Source organism: Corvus moneduloides, chromosome 19 (assembly GCF_009650955.1).
Source record: "Corvus moneduloides isolate bCorMon1 chromosome 19, bCorMon1.pri, whole genome shotgun sequence".
NCBI lineage: Eukaryota > Metazoa > Chordata > Aves > Passeriformes > Corvidae > Corvus > Corvus moneduloides.
This window is the reverse complement of record NC_045494.1, coordinates 9,475,192-9,491,850: the sequence shown is the minus strand read 5'-3', so window position 1 is coordinate 9,491,850 and position 16,659 is coordinate 9,475,192. Positions and strand designations below refer to the sequence as shown.

Below are 16,659 nucleotides of genomic sequence, written 5' to 3'. Positions count from 1 at the left end.
TGAGACTGAGGAAACACCTCAAGCTGAGTGGGAGAAGGGCACTTTTAACCCAGAACAGTTCCCCAGCACCATTCTTCGTGTAGTGATACAAACCATTCCTGTCAGCACAAGGGAGGGGGAACCTCTCATGCTGGACAAGCAGGTTTATGTCACCTTCAGACAGGTAGGAAATAACAGCCTGGAATATTCCAGACAGCTGTTCTCTTCCCTAAGCCAAGCACAGCAGAGGAGCCAGTTCTGAAAGCCTTTTGATGACCCTGGTGACACGAAAGCTGATTCATTTCCAACCCCACAGGACAGGTATTTACCCCACACTCCTCATCCCTGCTGGCCAGTTCCACACACAGCAAATCTACCTCCCTTGAGTATGAGCGCTCAAACCACCACAGTGGAGCAGGAACACCCAGGGGCTCACTTGTCCTTTTGCACAGAGACCACACCCCAGCCACACAGAGCTTCCCAAACACTGAGATTCAGCTGCAAACCTACACCAGAAATACTGAGCTTTATATTCTAAACTGTAGGAGCTGTAGGGTGTGAAGGAATATGCCTGGCAACCTGTGCAAGGCAGGAGTGACACCCTGTGGCAACTGGTTTTACCTGGAGCACTCAACAAGGGTCAAACTGATCCTGCTCCTAATCCTGGTTAAATTAAGCACTGTTGGATATTACCCATTCTGGACTGCTGATGTTTTATTAGAAAACAAATGGGTGGGAGAGTGCAGAGTTTCCATTTCAAACTTCAAAATGCATTTGCAAATACTTTTTTACAATGCAACAATTGCCTGTTTGGTGGCTGGTTTAGGTATAATCCTGATGCCAGACATCCTACATCCCAATTCCCTTGCTAAAACTCCATTCAGCCCAACATGGTGAAAAAATGAGGGAAGGAAATTAAATGGGAGCTGAACATCCCAAGGGGAAAGAGAAAAAAAAAAAAAAAAAAAAAAAAAAAAAAAAAAAAAAAAAAAAGCACGTATCTCAGCTCTCTAATTTCAGGCACTCTACATAAAACCACCTGACACTGCAGGCACACGTGGCCTTTTCATGCCACCAAGCAGTGTCTCCATTTTCCCCCCCACTCTGTGCTTTCTCATATTTTTATGGAGGCTGCTCTGGAAAGGGAGTGAATGGTTCCATTCCAGAGACCAGACCCAAAGTCAGACTTTTCTACTCAAAAAGGAGTAGGTGGCACCCAACAGCACAGGCAGGCAGGCAGGCAGGCCTTGGAGCCAGATGAGTGTATCCATCCCTAACTACACCCAAAGGACACTCAGTGTAACTCTGGGCTCACCCATCCACAGACAGAGAGCGTGGCAGAGCCCTGGGTATTCACCTGGCTGTACCCCCAGGAACTCACCCATGGTCACCTCTGCACCAGGAGGCACCTGCATCACCAAGATCTGACACATGCAGGAACTAAACTCTCCATCTTTTTAGCTGTCTTCCAGCTCCCCCCAGCTCTGCCCTTCCTGGGCTCTCTATGGTAACAAGTTCTGCACTCCAGGCCAGCGTTTCTTGACATGAGCACGATCCACTTGGCTGCTTCATTATTAATTTTCTCTTTTAGTTTCCTCATCAATGGAGGCAAATACATCTGGATCAACTTCAAAATATTTCCCCTCCTAATAGCCCTGGATTTTATTTCAGGTCTTTTACACAAAGCATCACAGTGGCACCACAGGGTTGAGTCTGAGTCACTCACACAGCAAAGGCATTGCTGCTACCACTTGGTTTCTGTTCAGTGACCTGGGACATGGGAGACAAGACTTTAACTGGAATTTCCACCCATAATCTCTCACCTTTCCCAGCACAGATGACTGGAACCTGTGTGGAAGCCCCAGATCACTGGCACGACTACCAAACTGAACAAGTAATATTCACTCCATCTGTCTTTGACTCACTTTAAATTCCCATTCAAACAGGAACTGCCAAATGCAATTTAAGAAATACTATCTAAACCCACACTTCAAGACAAGAGTAAGCTCAATCAAAACTTTTAGAATGATGAAGGCTCTTCAGATTTATCTGCTGCGAGCAATTCTTGAATCGATAGATTCCCAATCCAGCCTGTGTGCTTACAGGATCCACATTGCACAATTCTGTAAACACCTGCAGATGTGCCAAGATGCTGCCTGGGAGAGCTTGTGGAATAGATTTTAATATTACTGAAATTAAAATCACTCTTTTGTGAAACATCTGCAAAAACCCAGGATTTCACACTGGAATATCTCACTCATGTTTACCCGTTCCCAAACTGAACACTTTCCACAAGACCAAACACAGGGTGGAAGACATGTCTTCTTCTGGGACATGTCTTCTTCATTATTCTTATCAGAATCTTAATTAACATCTTTGGAGATATTCATATCCACCAAAGCAGTGGGACTAGGGGAACCATAGCTGGTAGGCACAGAGGGTTCTGCAGCACCACACAGGCACACTGCCAGTGCTTAAGGCTCCCAGTACAGCACAACCTGTACTCCAACCAGCAGGGATTTAGGAAGCTGGAAAACGAAAGAACAGATCTGATACTGGTCCAAGAATGCCAGGTGAAACATGCAAATTGCATTTGATTAATGTCCTGGCTGTCAAACAATGAACATGTAACAAACTTCTACATGGATACGAGAGTCAAGGATTTCATCAAACCCTTTCAAGGCTGTTTGTCCCACTTCAGGAAAATTAAAGCATGGCAATATAGACTCACACTTGGAGCCCTGTGCACCCACCCAGCAGCAGGCAGGGCAAGATTTAAGAGCCCTGTTGCCCAGTGGGAAATAAACCAAAGAGACTTCCAGCAACTTACTTCTCCTGCTCAGTGAACATATCAAAACAGCCATTCGCCAGCATCTGGTCCAGCATTGTCAGGAGAGGTACAGACACCCTGAGGAAAGAAAATGATTCAACAAGGTAGATACACTTCTTGGCATACAGATATGTACTATTTTTAATCAGAAGCAAAGAAAGAAACTTCCTATGTACCTACACGTACGTAAATTAGAACTCTGATTTACACAGAGGAGGGTTGCTCAGTAACTTGTGTGTGTTGGCTGAACCAGGACATTCCTTGCCAGCCAAAAGGAAAAAAACCTAATTAACAACACACCCACTTTACATTTGCAGGGTCCTGAAAACACAAGTGACAGTATTAGAAAATATTAATCTGTATTCCACAGACTGTATCAGCACCAAATGAACCAGCACATGTCAGCTGGAATGACCATGGCTATGTTTTCATTCCAACACTTGAGAAAAGAAACAAAATAAAAATACAATAGTGATAGAACAAGGGGGAATGGTTTCAAACTGAAAAAGAATAGGGTTAGATGGGATATTGGGAAGAAATTCTTCCCTATGATGGTGGGGAGGCCCTGGCACAGGGTGCCCAGAGAAGCTGTGGCTGCCCCATCCCTGGAAGTGTCAAAGGCCAGGATGGGGCTTGGACCAACCTGGTTTAGCAGAAGGTGTCCCTGCCCATGACAGGGGACTGGAATGGGATGAGCTTTGAGTCCCCTGTAACCCAAACCATTCTATGATCTTAAAACCTGAATACACAAAATATTTTGCCATCACTCCTTGGTTATACATTTTACCACAAGTCCTGCTGTACCAAACAGCTCTATTAAAGCAAATGCCTGTGCCCTGGGCGCTCCCCATCTAGGCAGATTTCAGCACATGTGCCACACATTTGCCTTCCAGAAGCTGTTAAAGGGAAAAAAGTCAAGGAAGTCCCTTACCGGTCATTCCGCAGGTTGTCCTCAAAGACCTTCAGCAGCGTCTCACAAAAACTCTCCAAAGCACTGGGATCACTCTGGATTTTCTTCATGTAGTCAAACAGGCTCTGGGCAGAGTATCTGAGCTGCAACAGAAGGAACATCCAGTGAAGGACAAGGAAAAACCTCCTGCCACACACAAACACGGGCTACAGACTGCCTTGTCCCCCCTCAGCTGAGGGGCACAGCAGCACTGGGAACACTCATCCAACAGCAGCCACGGGCATAAATCAGTAACAATACCCAGCAGGACCACGGCTCTTCTACCTTCACTAACCCATTTTCAAGGCAAGTTGGGTTGTTTTTCTTTTTTCCTTTTTAAGTTTGCCACTGCAGGACAAAAGACCACATTAAAGGTTCATTGCTTTCTTTCTCTCAAAATAAAACATCCTCAAACCGCTATGATCACCCTGCTTCACCTCAAATATTAATACTGTTATGACTCTGAAGGTGAAAGAGGACACCAGCACTTCACCAAGTATTTATTAAACAGCTGATGGAACTGAACCATGCAGAAAAGCTCTTGGGCCACACAAACCACCAGCAAAGTCAGGTTAAAAATTACACACAGCTCAGAAAGAAATAATGACTGCTGGTTTAACTGCATTAAGCTAATGAGCCAGCTTAGCAAGATGGCAGAGGAGGGGTCAGTGCTGCTGCTCAAGGCTCAGCTGGACACAGTCCATGGGGTCACACAGGCCATGAACCATCACAGGCTGCAGCATCACTCAACAGCTCCCCACACTTTAGATGGGATATTGGGAAGAAATCGTTCCCTGGGAGGGTGGGGAGGCCCTGACACAGGGTGCCCAGAGCAGCTGTGGCTGCCCCTGGATCCCTGGAAGTGTCCAAGGCCAGGCTGGATGGGGCTTGGAGCAACCTGGGATAGTAGAAGGTGTCCCTGCCATGGCAGGGGGTGGAATAGGATGAGTTTTAAGGTCCCTTCCAGCCCAAACCACTCCCTGATTCCATAATCCTCAGGAGCCACTGTGCTTGCCAGGCCAGCTGCTCCCACACGGACCTGCCATGTGATAAGGGAGCAGGCTCAGCTTCTGTGGGATTCCCCTTTCCTCAGAGGTCTGACCATTTCATCAAGGAAAGAAAATAAAATATTGGATGAGTATGAGAAACGTCACAAGTGTTTTCCCAAAAGCAAATGAGAAGAATCTCTATTTAAACATTTTATCTAACAAACTGGTATCAGTAACATCTATGGGTGCATCAGTACACAAGAACAACAAACATTTTAGCCTTGGCTCAAAACTCTCAACTATTTTTCTGAAGCTTCAGCCTGCAAACAGCACAGCCCAGCAATCCTGGGAAGCAGCACAATCTGCAACCTTAACACTTTGTTCTGTACTGAAACATCCCGGGCAATGCAGGAACAGAAATATTTCTTTAAAAAGGTCAAGCAATTTGGAGAAATTACTCGTTTATTCTGAGTTTCAAAATGACAGCCAAATCTCAGTAAAATCTGTACAAGGCAGCTACACTGAACTGAACCCAGTGTGGTTCTTTCACACTCCAAAAGCAGCACTGGTGTGTGTCCCAGTGTGCCCAGTATAAACTGGGTCCTGCCACTGAAAGGTCTTCACAGGATATACAATTGTAAGAGAGATTTCCTGAAAATTTAAAACCTGCTTAATTATTATATTCTACCCTTTGAAACAATCTGTGCATTTAAGACTATTATAAATAAAGAAGAAATATTTTGTAGTAACACCTTCCACAAGCAGAGATCAACAATAAGCAGAAGAAATCCCATCTCAGGAAAAAATCTTAGGTGGTGTCATTTTCTCTCCTATTTCTTTTGTCCCTTAAACTACACCTCACAGATCTCACACCATTTTTTTTTTTTGAAGGAAGATGAATGACTCAGTGCTTTCCCTGCACGTCCAAATGACTTGAAAAGGCAAGAAAGGGCATGAAAGAAAAGGGCAACGAGCACAGCTCCAGATGGGGTGCTCCAGAGCTGTGCCAAACCAAGGCAGAGCAGCAGGATACCAGAAACACTGGAGAATGAGGACAGCAAGCAATTAAACAATACAAAAGTACAGGTGTGGATAATCCATCATGTAACTGCTTGGGAGACTGAAAAATGGGGCATTTTCCCAAGAGTGAGCATAGAGCATAGGAACTGTACTGGAAGAAATTCCAGCATAACAAGGGAACATGACATGAACAGGTTAAATCCCCATTTCCTCCTCAGGTGAACTCCTTTTGTCCCAGCCTCGGTATCTGAGCTATAATCTTAACTGCTCCTGAGTATTTGCAGAGAAGAATATTTCCAAATGTCTTCTCCATCTATGCAGAACACAAATTCACACTACATCAAACGCGCGACATTTACCTTTCCCTGGGGTTCCACAAGGACTGGGAAAGGAAATTAGGAGGTTAATGGGCTGGAACTGGGACAACTTGGGATACAAATTGAAGAGGAGGCCTGAGAATGACCTTGTTCTTATGAAACAGCAAAACCAGGGTTTGCCAAGGCGTGACTCTCCCACATTGAAGCCAAGAGCAGATCCTGCAGCGACACGGGAACAGCGCTCCAAGGCACCGTTCACCTGAGGACAGAATTCAAGTCCTGAAGATTGAACCTCCTGAACCAGGGGACAAGGACAAGGAAATGCAGCTCCAGTAAGCAGAGGTGCACTTGCAGCTCTGGGCAGGCACCTGGCGTGGTTTCTACACAAATCTTCACGAAACCATTCCCAGTCAGCTTGCTGCAAAACAGAGGCAGAGTACTTCTAAAACCAGTTTTGAGGCAGCAGGTGGGACTGATATGGTCAAACAGAATTAGCTTAGGCATCCAGTTTGTAACAGAGCACGTTACATCCAAAATCTCAGCTACTCATCAGTGATTAAGATGCCTGATGCATATCCATGGGCTCTGGTTTGTACTTTGCAGCAGTGATACTTTACACGAAGTAGGAATATCATAAGTCACACTATTTTTTTCTTTAAGAAAAGAATGCCTGGGATTATTCTCAAATGTATTTTGCTCAAGAGCTGTCAACCAAGAAAACAGGATTTTGGGCCTGTTTCTTCCATCAAATATGCATTGATTTGCATACAATTTGTCCCAGTAACCAGATGTTTTAGAATATCATCTACTAACATCCCAATATTTTCATTTGTGAGATCTAACCCAGTAACACAGCTCTGGCATTGCCTGGGAGGAAGTTTGAGAGTTCAGAATATGTTGTTCCTCTTTTTTTTTTTTTAAAAGGCTTTACTTACAATTTCTATACCATTTTAAAATGCAATTTTCACTCTTTAGGGGGGAAGGGGAATCACAGGACATTCTGTGCTTCAACAAAATTTTGAATGTAATATAGTTCAACAATAATGAAATTATATCAAAATTATATCCTGACCCCTGCAACTGCAGGGTTTGTGCACTGGAGAAAGAGCAGCATTGTGCAGTCCTGATCTTCACAGACTGAGGGGTTTTATGCAGCCATCAGAAATATGCATCACTGTGGGCCAGATGTATAATTAGAAGATTCTTTTACACAGAGAAAGTGCCCTTTGAACCATGACGATGGAGCAGAGTGCCAAATCCCACAGGGAATGACATCTTCTGTTTTTCCAGATTACTTCCAATGCTTGAGCTACAATTCTTCCAGCAGCCCCACTGCCACCAAAACACTTCAGAGACCCCACACGGCTCGTTCCAGAAAATCTCTTTAAAAAGCCAAACAAAGAACTACTCTTGCTAAATATACTGCAGAGCAATTTTAGCTGCAGCAAAACAGCCACTGACCATGGAATTACAACAGAGCCTTTCTCCTGTTCATTCCCTGAGATGACTACAAGACAAACTGACATTTGAACTCAGATTATCTCGCAGTATATACAAGAATCTTCTTTCTAACTTCCATGTATGTACGTGCCCAGATATTTCTTAAATGAGAGAAGGAAGTCACAAAAACACACACACCACTGCAAGAACATACATTCAAAACAATCCTTTTCCTCCATCCAAGACTTTAAAAAGCTGCTTCTTTCATATGGATTTAATAGGAATGTTCTTAAAATTTTCTATTAATGTTTTAAACCTGTCTGTGGATATTCAGCAAAGAATGCTACAGGCTTTGACAGAGTAGTTGGAACACGAGACATTGCAAGATACATCAATTCTAATTTCTGTATCACATTTTAGATATTAAATGTAATCCACCACACACATATACTCCCAAGTGTAAGTACCCTCCCTTGCCTTTCCAGCTGACTCAAAAGAGAATTAGGTCATCTTCTTTCCAAAGCCCTTGAGACTATTTTAGCCAGAACAAGCCTTTAGTGTTAAAGAGAACTGGAGGGTCACAGAGAAGTTAACATTTCACAGTCACAGTTTGAAAACAGTGCAGAAGGTTTCCCTTAACACACTGGCAGATGGTAACAAGGGAAGGGAGCTACACGTAACTGAACTGCTCCCGCTTTTCATAACTAAATGCAACCAGGACTTTAAAAAAAAAAATAAAATTAAATATTGAATAAGGATTTTCCTCTGACCCCAGCTAGCAGCCAGAATGTCTGTTTCTCCAAAACCTTCCTCCTTTTTATACTTGGATAAATAACTTCGGTTTTGGTGGAGCCTCCTATAATTAACTGAAAGCTGAATTTCATGTGCATGTTTGCTATTAAGGAAATCTGTTAAGAGTTACATTGTCTATCCGATAATTACCGTCACAAACCAACACACACGTTTTCAAAGTTTTAAATAGCCGTTGCTATGTAATTAGTTGCCATTTTAGAAACATTAAAATGCTCAGAATTGGTTTAAATACAAGAGACTGACCAGACACTGAGTATTCTGCTCCATCAGACCCAAAGGCTCACAGACATCTCTTGATCCCAAGAGCAGAACCCAGAGCACCAGCAAAAAAAAAAAAATCACTTGGGCAAGTTGTGACTGACAAGTGGAAGCCATGGGAGACAAGCTCCAGGTGATTTTAACTCTTCCTGTGACCCAGCAGGAGCTGTTCCCCCTCCACAAAAACTCTGTTTCTCAACTCTTTTCACTTTTCTACTGCTTTTCTTAATTTGAGATGGAAATCTTAATTAGAAACACTCTTAACCACTGTTGGGTTGCTGACTCACAGCGTCCTCCTCCTCCTCCTGTTACAGGACCACTGGGATTTAAAGAGTTAACTGACAGTCTAAAATATTCTGTTACTGGTTTGATATTTCTCTGCGGTGTCATATTGAACCATGTCCTTACCCCAACAGTTGTTTTCTTGTATTTTACACCTTTGGCCACAACAAATCAAAAAGTGTTGTAAACCAAGTATCTGGAAACCAAGAATTCTAAAACTACCTATGCAAGTTGGTAGTAATATAAGGACAGAAGGATACACTAAAATGATAAGAAAGTAGGGAAAAATGTGGCAGCAGAGCAGACTGCCAAAGCCAGCGATACAGAGATTGTTCATGCCAGAAGAATGAAATAACGATTGCAAAGCTGAGAGGATTGAGACAGACATTTGAATGGTATTTCTTTGTAATGGAACTTCTGACATCTCACTGGTATTTTAGTAGAAAGTCTATCAAAAATACTAAAAACCAAGAAGCCTGTGTATACTGTTAACACCTATTGACAACTAACACCTTGCAGCAGGTGACAAATGAATTGGCTTTCAACCCCTTGTGAGAAGAGCAATCCCCTTGCCCTGAGCTGAGGTGCTCTGCTGCTGATCCCAGCTGGGAGGGTCACCACAGGGCTGGGAGCTGTGGGCTGGAACTCTCAGGTTCTGCCAGGCCAGCAAAGGAGAAACAAAGCGCCCTCACTCCTTGTTCCCTGCACGCTCAGCAAGTCAAGACAATTACACTTTTAAAATGAAAACCAAGAAGCCCATCAGACTTCAAAGCACAACTGGTGCTCTCACCGTGGTCTCTGTCAGTCCCCCCACAGACACAGAGAGCCCCAGCAGCACGTAGTACTGGTAGGCTGGCAAGCCCAGGAGCTGCGTGATCCGAGGGAAAGCTTCCGACGCCGCGTTCCAGTTCAGTGTCTCCTTCTCTGACCTGAAAGGGGAAGGTAAAGAATCATCTTGCATGGGTGCGCTGCTTTTCTTCTCCCCACACTGCTCCTCCAAAACAGTGAGGGTGGTCTCTGAATTACCTAAATATCAAATTAAACATTGGTGTTTGAGCATATGGGGCAAGTACAAATCAAAGCTTCAGCCACTGCCAGTAAAGTGAAGGAATCTTCAAATCCTTGTGCTGATCCAGGTAAGATTTGAACTGCAGTTTCCTTTTCCCAGACACTTTTGCCTACATTCAGGAAACAAGTTTCTTTCTGGAGTTTCATTCTGTGTTCTCTCCCACCACCAGCTACTCAACAACTGATGCAAAGACAGAGTTAGCCCAGGAAACACCCCAGCACTGATGATCAGCAGCCTTGCAGACAGAGCACTTGGAGTCACAGCAGGCTGAGGTTCTCCCAAACACGAGCTGGATGTTCCTCACTGCCATCAGGTATCATAATCACCATTCAGGAATGAGTTGCTCTCACTCTTGCTTTAACTAGAAAGTCCATCTTGGAAAACTACTGCAACTCGAGCTTGGTTAAAACAATTTGTTAAAAACTATCATTATGATCAAGCAGTGTTTTCCAGGTGAGGAAAAAAACGCGTTCATGCACATTCATAGGACAATTCAATAAAATCCTGACAAACAGCACCAAATATTCCTCCATACATATATTGGGCATTTGGGTGCAAAAATTACATCAGGTTGCTTGGTTTAGGTGTAACTGTGTGCATTTATCTTTTACTTTCATTGGTTTAGGATATTTTTCAATACCTTACCTTGGAAATATCCTCTCTAGCTCTTCTCGATGAGGGATGTGTGGAACTGGAGGATGGTCAAAATGCAGAAGAGTAAGGAACACAGATCCTGCATGAGCTCGAAATTTATCTATTTTTTCAGCTGACTGTTGAGCCAGCCAGCACATAATCTGCTTGCAGCTATAGAGAAGAAAACAATTAATCAGAAAATTTAAGCAGTAGAATGTGTATTTAGATTTAAATTGTTTCAGTTAAATAAATAAGAATGATCCTGCTAGGAAAGTGTTCTGGTTTAACTCTTCAGAATGAACATAAAAGTGATTTAAGACATCCACATGTTGACAGAATCTTGAGGCTTTATCTTCCACAGATCATTTAATCAAAAACCAGCATGACAATAATGTTACTAAGTATTTTATCCACCTTTTACACATATTGCCTCACCTTTTGTCCAAAAAGATAATGAAGTGCTTATGGCTTGGCTGAACTGTTACATTTCAGATGGAAATAGAGCAGGAACTTTGAGAAAAGCACATTTTGAAGTGGAAAACTGCATAGGTAGCAGAGGACAAGGTCTCTCCTGTATCTCATACATCCCAAATAAATCACTTCCTCGATTCTGGCTAGTTTTTAACAATATCCTATTTTGCTTATGTTCATAACTAAACTCTCAGCTACAGTACTGTGTCCCACAAGGCCCTTTACCCCTTCAGAAAGGGCCACTAATGACAGTAAAACCAGCTAAAATTCCTGCAGTTACACCAAGGCCCAGAATATTTAGAAAACAGGATCCAGCTGGCAGGAATGCTTTTCTAAGTTCCATGTGGACAACCTGTGTATACAACAGATCAAGAGGAGGAAGCCCCTGAGAACAGGCACTAGTGAGCCATGTATTCTTAGAGAATCCAGTCCTTCCCTTCTAAGGGTCCTTCACCATCTGGGAATTTTTAATTAAAACCCAAACCACATATATGTTCACCTAACCATTGGCACACCCTGTCCACAGACCAATACCACTATGAGGGAAGTTTTGCTGCAGCTCAAACTATGCTTAAAAAATGGTAATTATTATTAATTTTTTTTTATTATTAGGAGTACCATATCATGAAATTAAAAATCAGGAGCTCGGTGTAAATTATTTTTCTTTATTTCCTGCCTTGGGGTGACTAATAATTCTGCAAAGAAACAAATACAAACTCATGCTAACATGATCACATCCCAAATTAACGATGTGACGCTCCAGGTAAGAGGGGAGGTTTGCTCTCTATTTAAGTGAACTCCACTGGGAAGCACCACAGAGGTGGCAGGTTTAGCCCAAATCCCACAGCTGTGCTCTATTTCCAAGGTGGGATTGCCACCCAGGTTCTCTCAACAAGGTCAGTCCCTCTGAAAACCAGATGCAACATCCTCCACATCTGCGTGGGCTTGGCGCACTTCTGTCAAAGTTCTGTCACACTCAATAAAGGAGTAAGCACAGAGTGTCCAAGCACTGCGTTCCTGTATGGCCTGGAATGTAGCTCTAAGGGATAAGAAGAGGAAGAGCACATCACATACATGTTGGCATTAATTAGCTCTGCCTCGTTCTGCACCAGCAGCAGCGTCACTTCCATCAAGCTGCTCATGGCAGCTTCGCGCACCCTGGGGAGACAGAGATGGGTCAGAGGAGCTGCAGCAGTACTTGTTTCAATAAATACATCAGCTAGGTTAAAACACCAGCAAAAATTCACAGTAACAAAAGCCATGATCTCAGAGCACTTACCATAATTTGGGAGGATGAGGAGTGTGTACAGCTGTCCCCCCCAGCCCCATTCCATGAAACAAAGTTCACATCACACTGAGGGAACAACACTCACCCCTGCCTGGTTTTTATTCCAGCCAGATGTCATCAGGCTTATTCTTTACTTTAAGGAGGTTAAAACTGATAATGATTAGTAATATTTAGTGTGCAAAGAGATGTATTTAAACTTAAGTGCTTTGTCTGCTTCAAATTGTTTTCTGAAAAGGCCAATGCACATTCTGACATTCAGATATTTAACACTATTAAGACTGTCACATTCTTATAAATTTTCAATATTTCCAACATTAAAAACAAGTTGTGACTCAGAGTGACTTAAATCTCTATGCTAAATAATAATTAATTTCAGAAAAAGCTTGACCAAAGGAACACTAAGTTGTGCTTGAAGTCAGTCTTATCTAGATAATGATCTGCTACCTTCAAAATGTCTAAATACAACATAAAAAAATTAAAGTGTAATTTCAATTAAAAAAAAAATCAGTATGCTTGTTTAAAACCACATGTCTTGTCAATCCATGAGTTATTAAAAGTGGTTTCTTTCTTAAGACATGGGCAATACCTCAGTGGGTTACATGAGCCTGCACAAGACCAGGCCCAGCAGGTTCATTACATTAGTAACTCAGAGTAATGTCATCCTTTCTCAGTAACAATTTTCTTAAAAAGGAAAAAAATTAAATATTTGAAAAGGTCCAGCAGCCTTCTATGAAAAGAAATACTCCTCTTTCTAACTTCCAAACAACTTGAAAATAGTTGCAGATGCAATCTAAAACTGGGTGGGACATTTGTTTTAATGGTAAAAAAGGTAAATTACATCATTTTTTCCAAAGCAGCTCAAAACAAGTTTGGCAGTCTTTCATCAAGGTTATGTTTTACTAGTTTTTTGTACAGTATCTGACTTAGATATTCATGTCTAACACCTGTAGACAGATCAGACATGTCCCAGCAAACAATCTATCAAAAGAAAGGTGAAGTTTGCATACAGAGAGTAAAGTTGGTGAAACTTTCCCACGATTCTATTAAAGAAAGACAAAAATTACACAAAAAAAAACAAGGCCTCTCCAGAGAAACAGCATTTCTCCCCATACCTTTCCATTTTATCCAATGGTTTAGAAGAAATAGAATAAGAACACACTGATATTTGAGAGGCCACAAAAGCCTTCAGCAGCCAACAGTTTGCCATGAGAAAGGATCCCCCTTTCCCCCTTTGATTTAAGTGTTTCTTGATTTGATTTTGGGTGGAATTGCCCAAAGCTCAAAAAAAAAAATCTGGTGCTCAAAGCACATTTGAATTTTAATGGATGTTGGGAGTTTAATGTCCTCAGGATTTCTTTCAAAGTTCCACTTTGTTTTGTTTTAAATGAAGACACAGGTGAAGGATAAACAATAGTTGTGGAGAACTGCAGTGGGAGCTCTCAGATGTGGAAGTTAAGCTGAATACCTAATCACACTTAGCCAGGTCCTCATCATCTTCAGTATCTCACCTGACTTTGAAAACACAAAGCTCAATATCTCTTCCTTTTCTCTGCCTCCCCACCCTGTATTACTGCTCTTGCATTTTCTGTCAGCTACACCCGCCCCTCTCTTGTGTTAGACACACATTCACCTCCCTCCTGCTCCTCTGACAGCAGGGAAAGCCAAGCTCCTTCCTCGTGCACGCTGGAATGACCTGCTCCTGATCCTCACTAGTTTGCATCCTTGTTTCCTCTTCTAAGCTGGAGATGTCAAACACCTCCCCATCTCTGATTCCGTGCCCTGTGTCACTATTTCCCTGTTGTACGACAATTTCACCAGCTGAGAAGCTGGATACCACTACAGAAACCAGGAAAAACCCCAACACACAAACCTTAACTAAGGCTGAGAGCAGTCTGGATTATTTGTGCTGTGAACTTCTCCAACACGTTTGTAAATATTGCAGTTGAAGTGCTAAAGGGACAAGGCTCGCCAGTTACAGAAGTGCCCAATGATAACGTGGCACAAAGTGTCCTTCTTCTGCTTTGTGCTGCAGAACTGACACTTCCCTTCCCGTGCAAAGACAGAGAAGCTATTTAAAATTATTGCAGCCCAGGCTGGAACTGGTGAGATCTGACACTGCCAGTGACTGGCAGAGAACAACCAGCAAGGTTTGACTGCTCCTTGCTGATGATCACTGGCAAGGAACAATCCAGCACGGGGCACACTGAAAAAAAAGCACAATCACAACTTTTCTCCCTACACAAGACAAGAGGTGGTTACAGAGTGTGTTGCAGTAGTTCCCATTTCATATGGTTATTACAAATGTACTTCACAGCACCTGCCCCCTTCAAGCCTAATGAGGAATCCTGGAAAGGAGAATGGCACTGTAATTAACTTTTTTCCCCCTTTTTTTAAAGCAAACCTGGGGCTACCAAATGAAATAATGACACTAAAGTTAAGACTGAGTAGCACAGAGCTCTAAACAGGACATAACAAATCTGAGCCTAAGCAAAAAGTTGCCACACTCACATGATGCCCATTGAGCAGCACATGTTACCACGCTGTGCTTGGCCAGGGACCAGCATAGCCACCTTCCTGTTCACAGAGCACTGCTGAAAACACCCTTCAAGGAAGAGGGCAGTGACTGTCTAAAGCACTTAATTCATACAAACACTCTGCACAGATATTGAAACACTCAAATGATGCCATAATGATTTTTTACCTTTTCTTTTATACCCCTTTTATACACCTTTTTATAGCTTTTTGTATTCTTAGTGGTTTTTAGCCTACATTCTTAGACTTATTTTGTCAAGCTAGGAGACTAAACATCTTAGAAGGTTCGTAGTTAGGGATCAGTGTGCCCCAGAGCCCAAGGTCCTCTCCAGAACACATTCTGTAAACTGAGATAGAACCATCCAGGGGAAGGTTCCTTGGGGAGGGGGGCTCACTTGAGCCTCTCATTGGGGAATTTTTCATAGATCTGCTAATTAGTAACACCTATAATGTTAGACCAGATCTTTTGGGGGTGGGCATTGTGGTGTGCATGGAGGTGCATTCGACCTGGACATGGTGCACCTAAGGACCCTTAAAATAAATCCTGAGGTAAAACCCCTCTTTCCTTCTAACCATGTTTGATTCTTGATTTTAAGACCAAGAAAAGGCATCACAAACACTCCATGTGACTCAGTGCTGTTAGACAAGAACTTCTTCAACATACTGGGAAAATAACAGAATGTTTTCAACCAGCAAAATTATTTCTCACCAGTACTTTTCAGGCACTTGCCCCCTCCTGCCTGGAATGTAACAAAGGCAGAGCCAGATAGTAGATCTGAACTATCAATAGGTTGTGAATTTAAAATCCTGAACACACATCTCTTTACCCTGAAATACTCATGCAGCTGCTAGACAGGTCAAATACATGTATTTTACCACTTCATTACCATACCACACAAACAGTATCACCCATATGTTAAACAAGGCTGGTATTTCATATCTAAAAGCAACACATCTGCACACTTTCAAATTAAAATTATGGATTCACACAATAACATTAAGCAGCCTTTTCAAAGCCAGCATTTTACTCAAAATCAACTGCCAACAAATAAAAGACAACTAAAATTACTTTATCCCATTCATTTACACAGTTTGTGGCTTCACTATCAAGGAGTGAGCATGACTGCTCTGAGGCTTCTACACAGCATCAAAAGGGTCATGTATGTTAAACCTGCAGACACTGGACTTGTTCCTGAACTAGGATAATTTAATGCTTTTTATTAACAAGTAATACCTCAGGCTGGGCATATTTGTGCTTGTAAATACATGCAGAAAAGTACCCTGACAAGAGCACGTTTGGTTTGTAAGATCCATACTTCACATGGGTTTCTATGCTGTGTAACTCTACAGGATGGCATGAACAACATGAACTCTTCATGATCTCTCCCATTCAAAGCTGGCAGGAACTTCCAATCAGTAAGTGCTGACACATCCCCAATTAGAGCTTCTTTGGAAATGAAACACAAACCCAGAGAAGGACACGAGCCTTTATAGTGCTTTGGATCATGAATTTAGAAATTGCCTTTCCAGATCACTGCTAATGAAGGAATACAGAGCATTCAGAGGAATGCAGTGTTACACACTGAATCTTCTTTTTCTATTAGGGGGACCTTGAAGATTGAGGAATGTCATGAAAATATGACTGCTGTCAACTTAATAATATTAAGATCTTACTAATCTTATTACGTTTACTAAACTTATTATTTTATTTATCTATCTATTCTACAGATTTCACATCAGCAGACATACTCCTATAGATTTATGATGTACTCTTGCAGTGTCATAGCTG

The 16,659-nt window shown here is 42.3% G+C and overlaps 1 protein-coding gene across 1 annotated transcript in view; it reads right to left on the bottom strand.

Annotated features, from left to right (window-relative positions):
• Window positions 1–16,659, bottom strand: part of TBCD (tubulin folding cofactor D) — a 115,421-nt gene that overhangs the window by 9,222 nt on the left and 89,540 nt on the right. The window contains exons 31-35 of the mRNA XM_032128567.1: window positions 12,125–12,208; window positions 10,592–10,750; window positions 9,668–9,806; window positions 3,741–3,862; window positions 2,810–2,887 (exon numbers count right to left, since the gene is read on the bottom strand). Coding sequence (XP_031984458.1) covers window positions 2,810–2,887; window positions 3,741–3,862; window positions 9,668–9,806; window positions 10,592–10,750; window positions 12,125–12,208 — 582 coding nt within the window. The remainder of the gene's footprint in view (window positions 1–2,809; window positions 2,888–3,740; window positions 3,863–9,667; window positions 9,807–10,591; window positions 10,751–12,124; window positions 12,209–16,659) is intronic.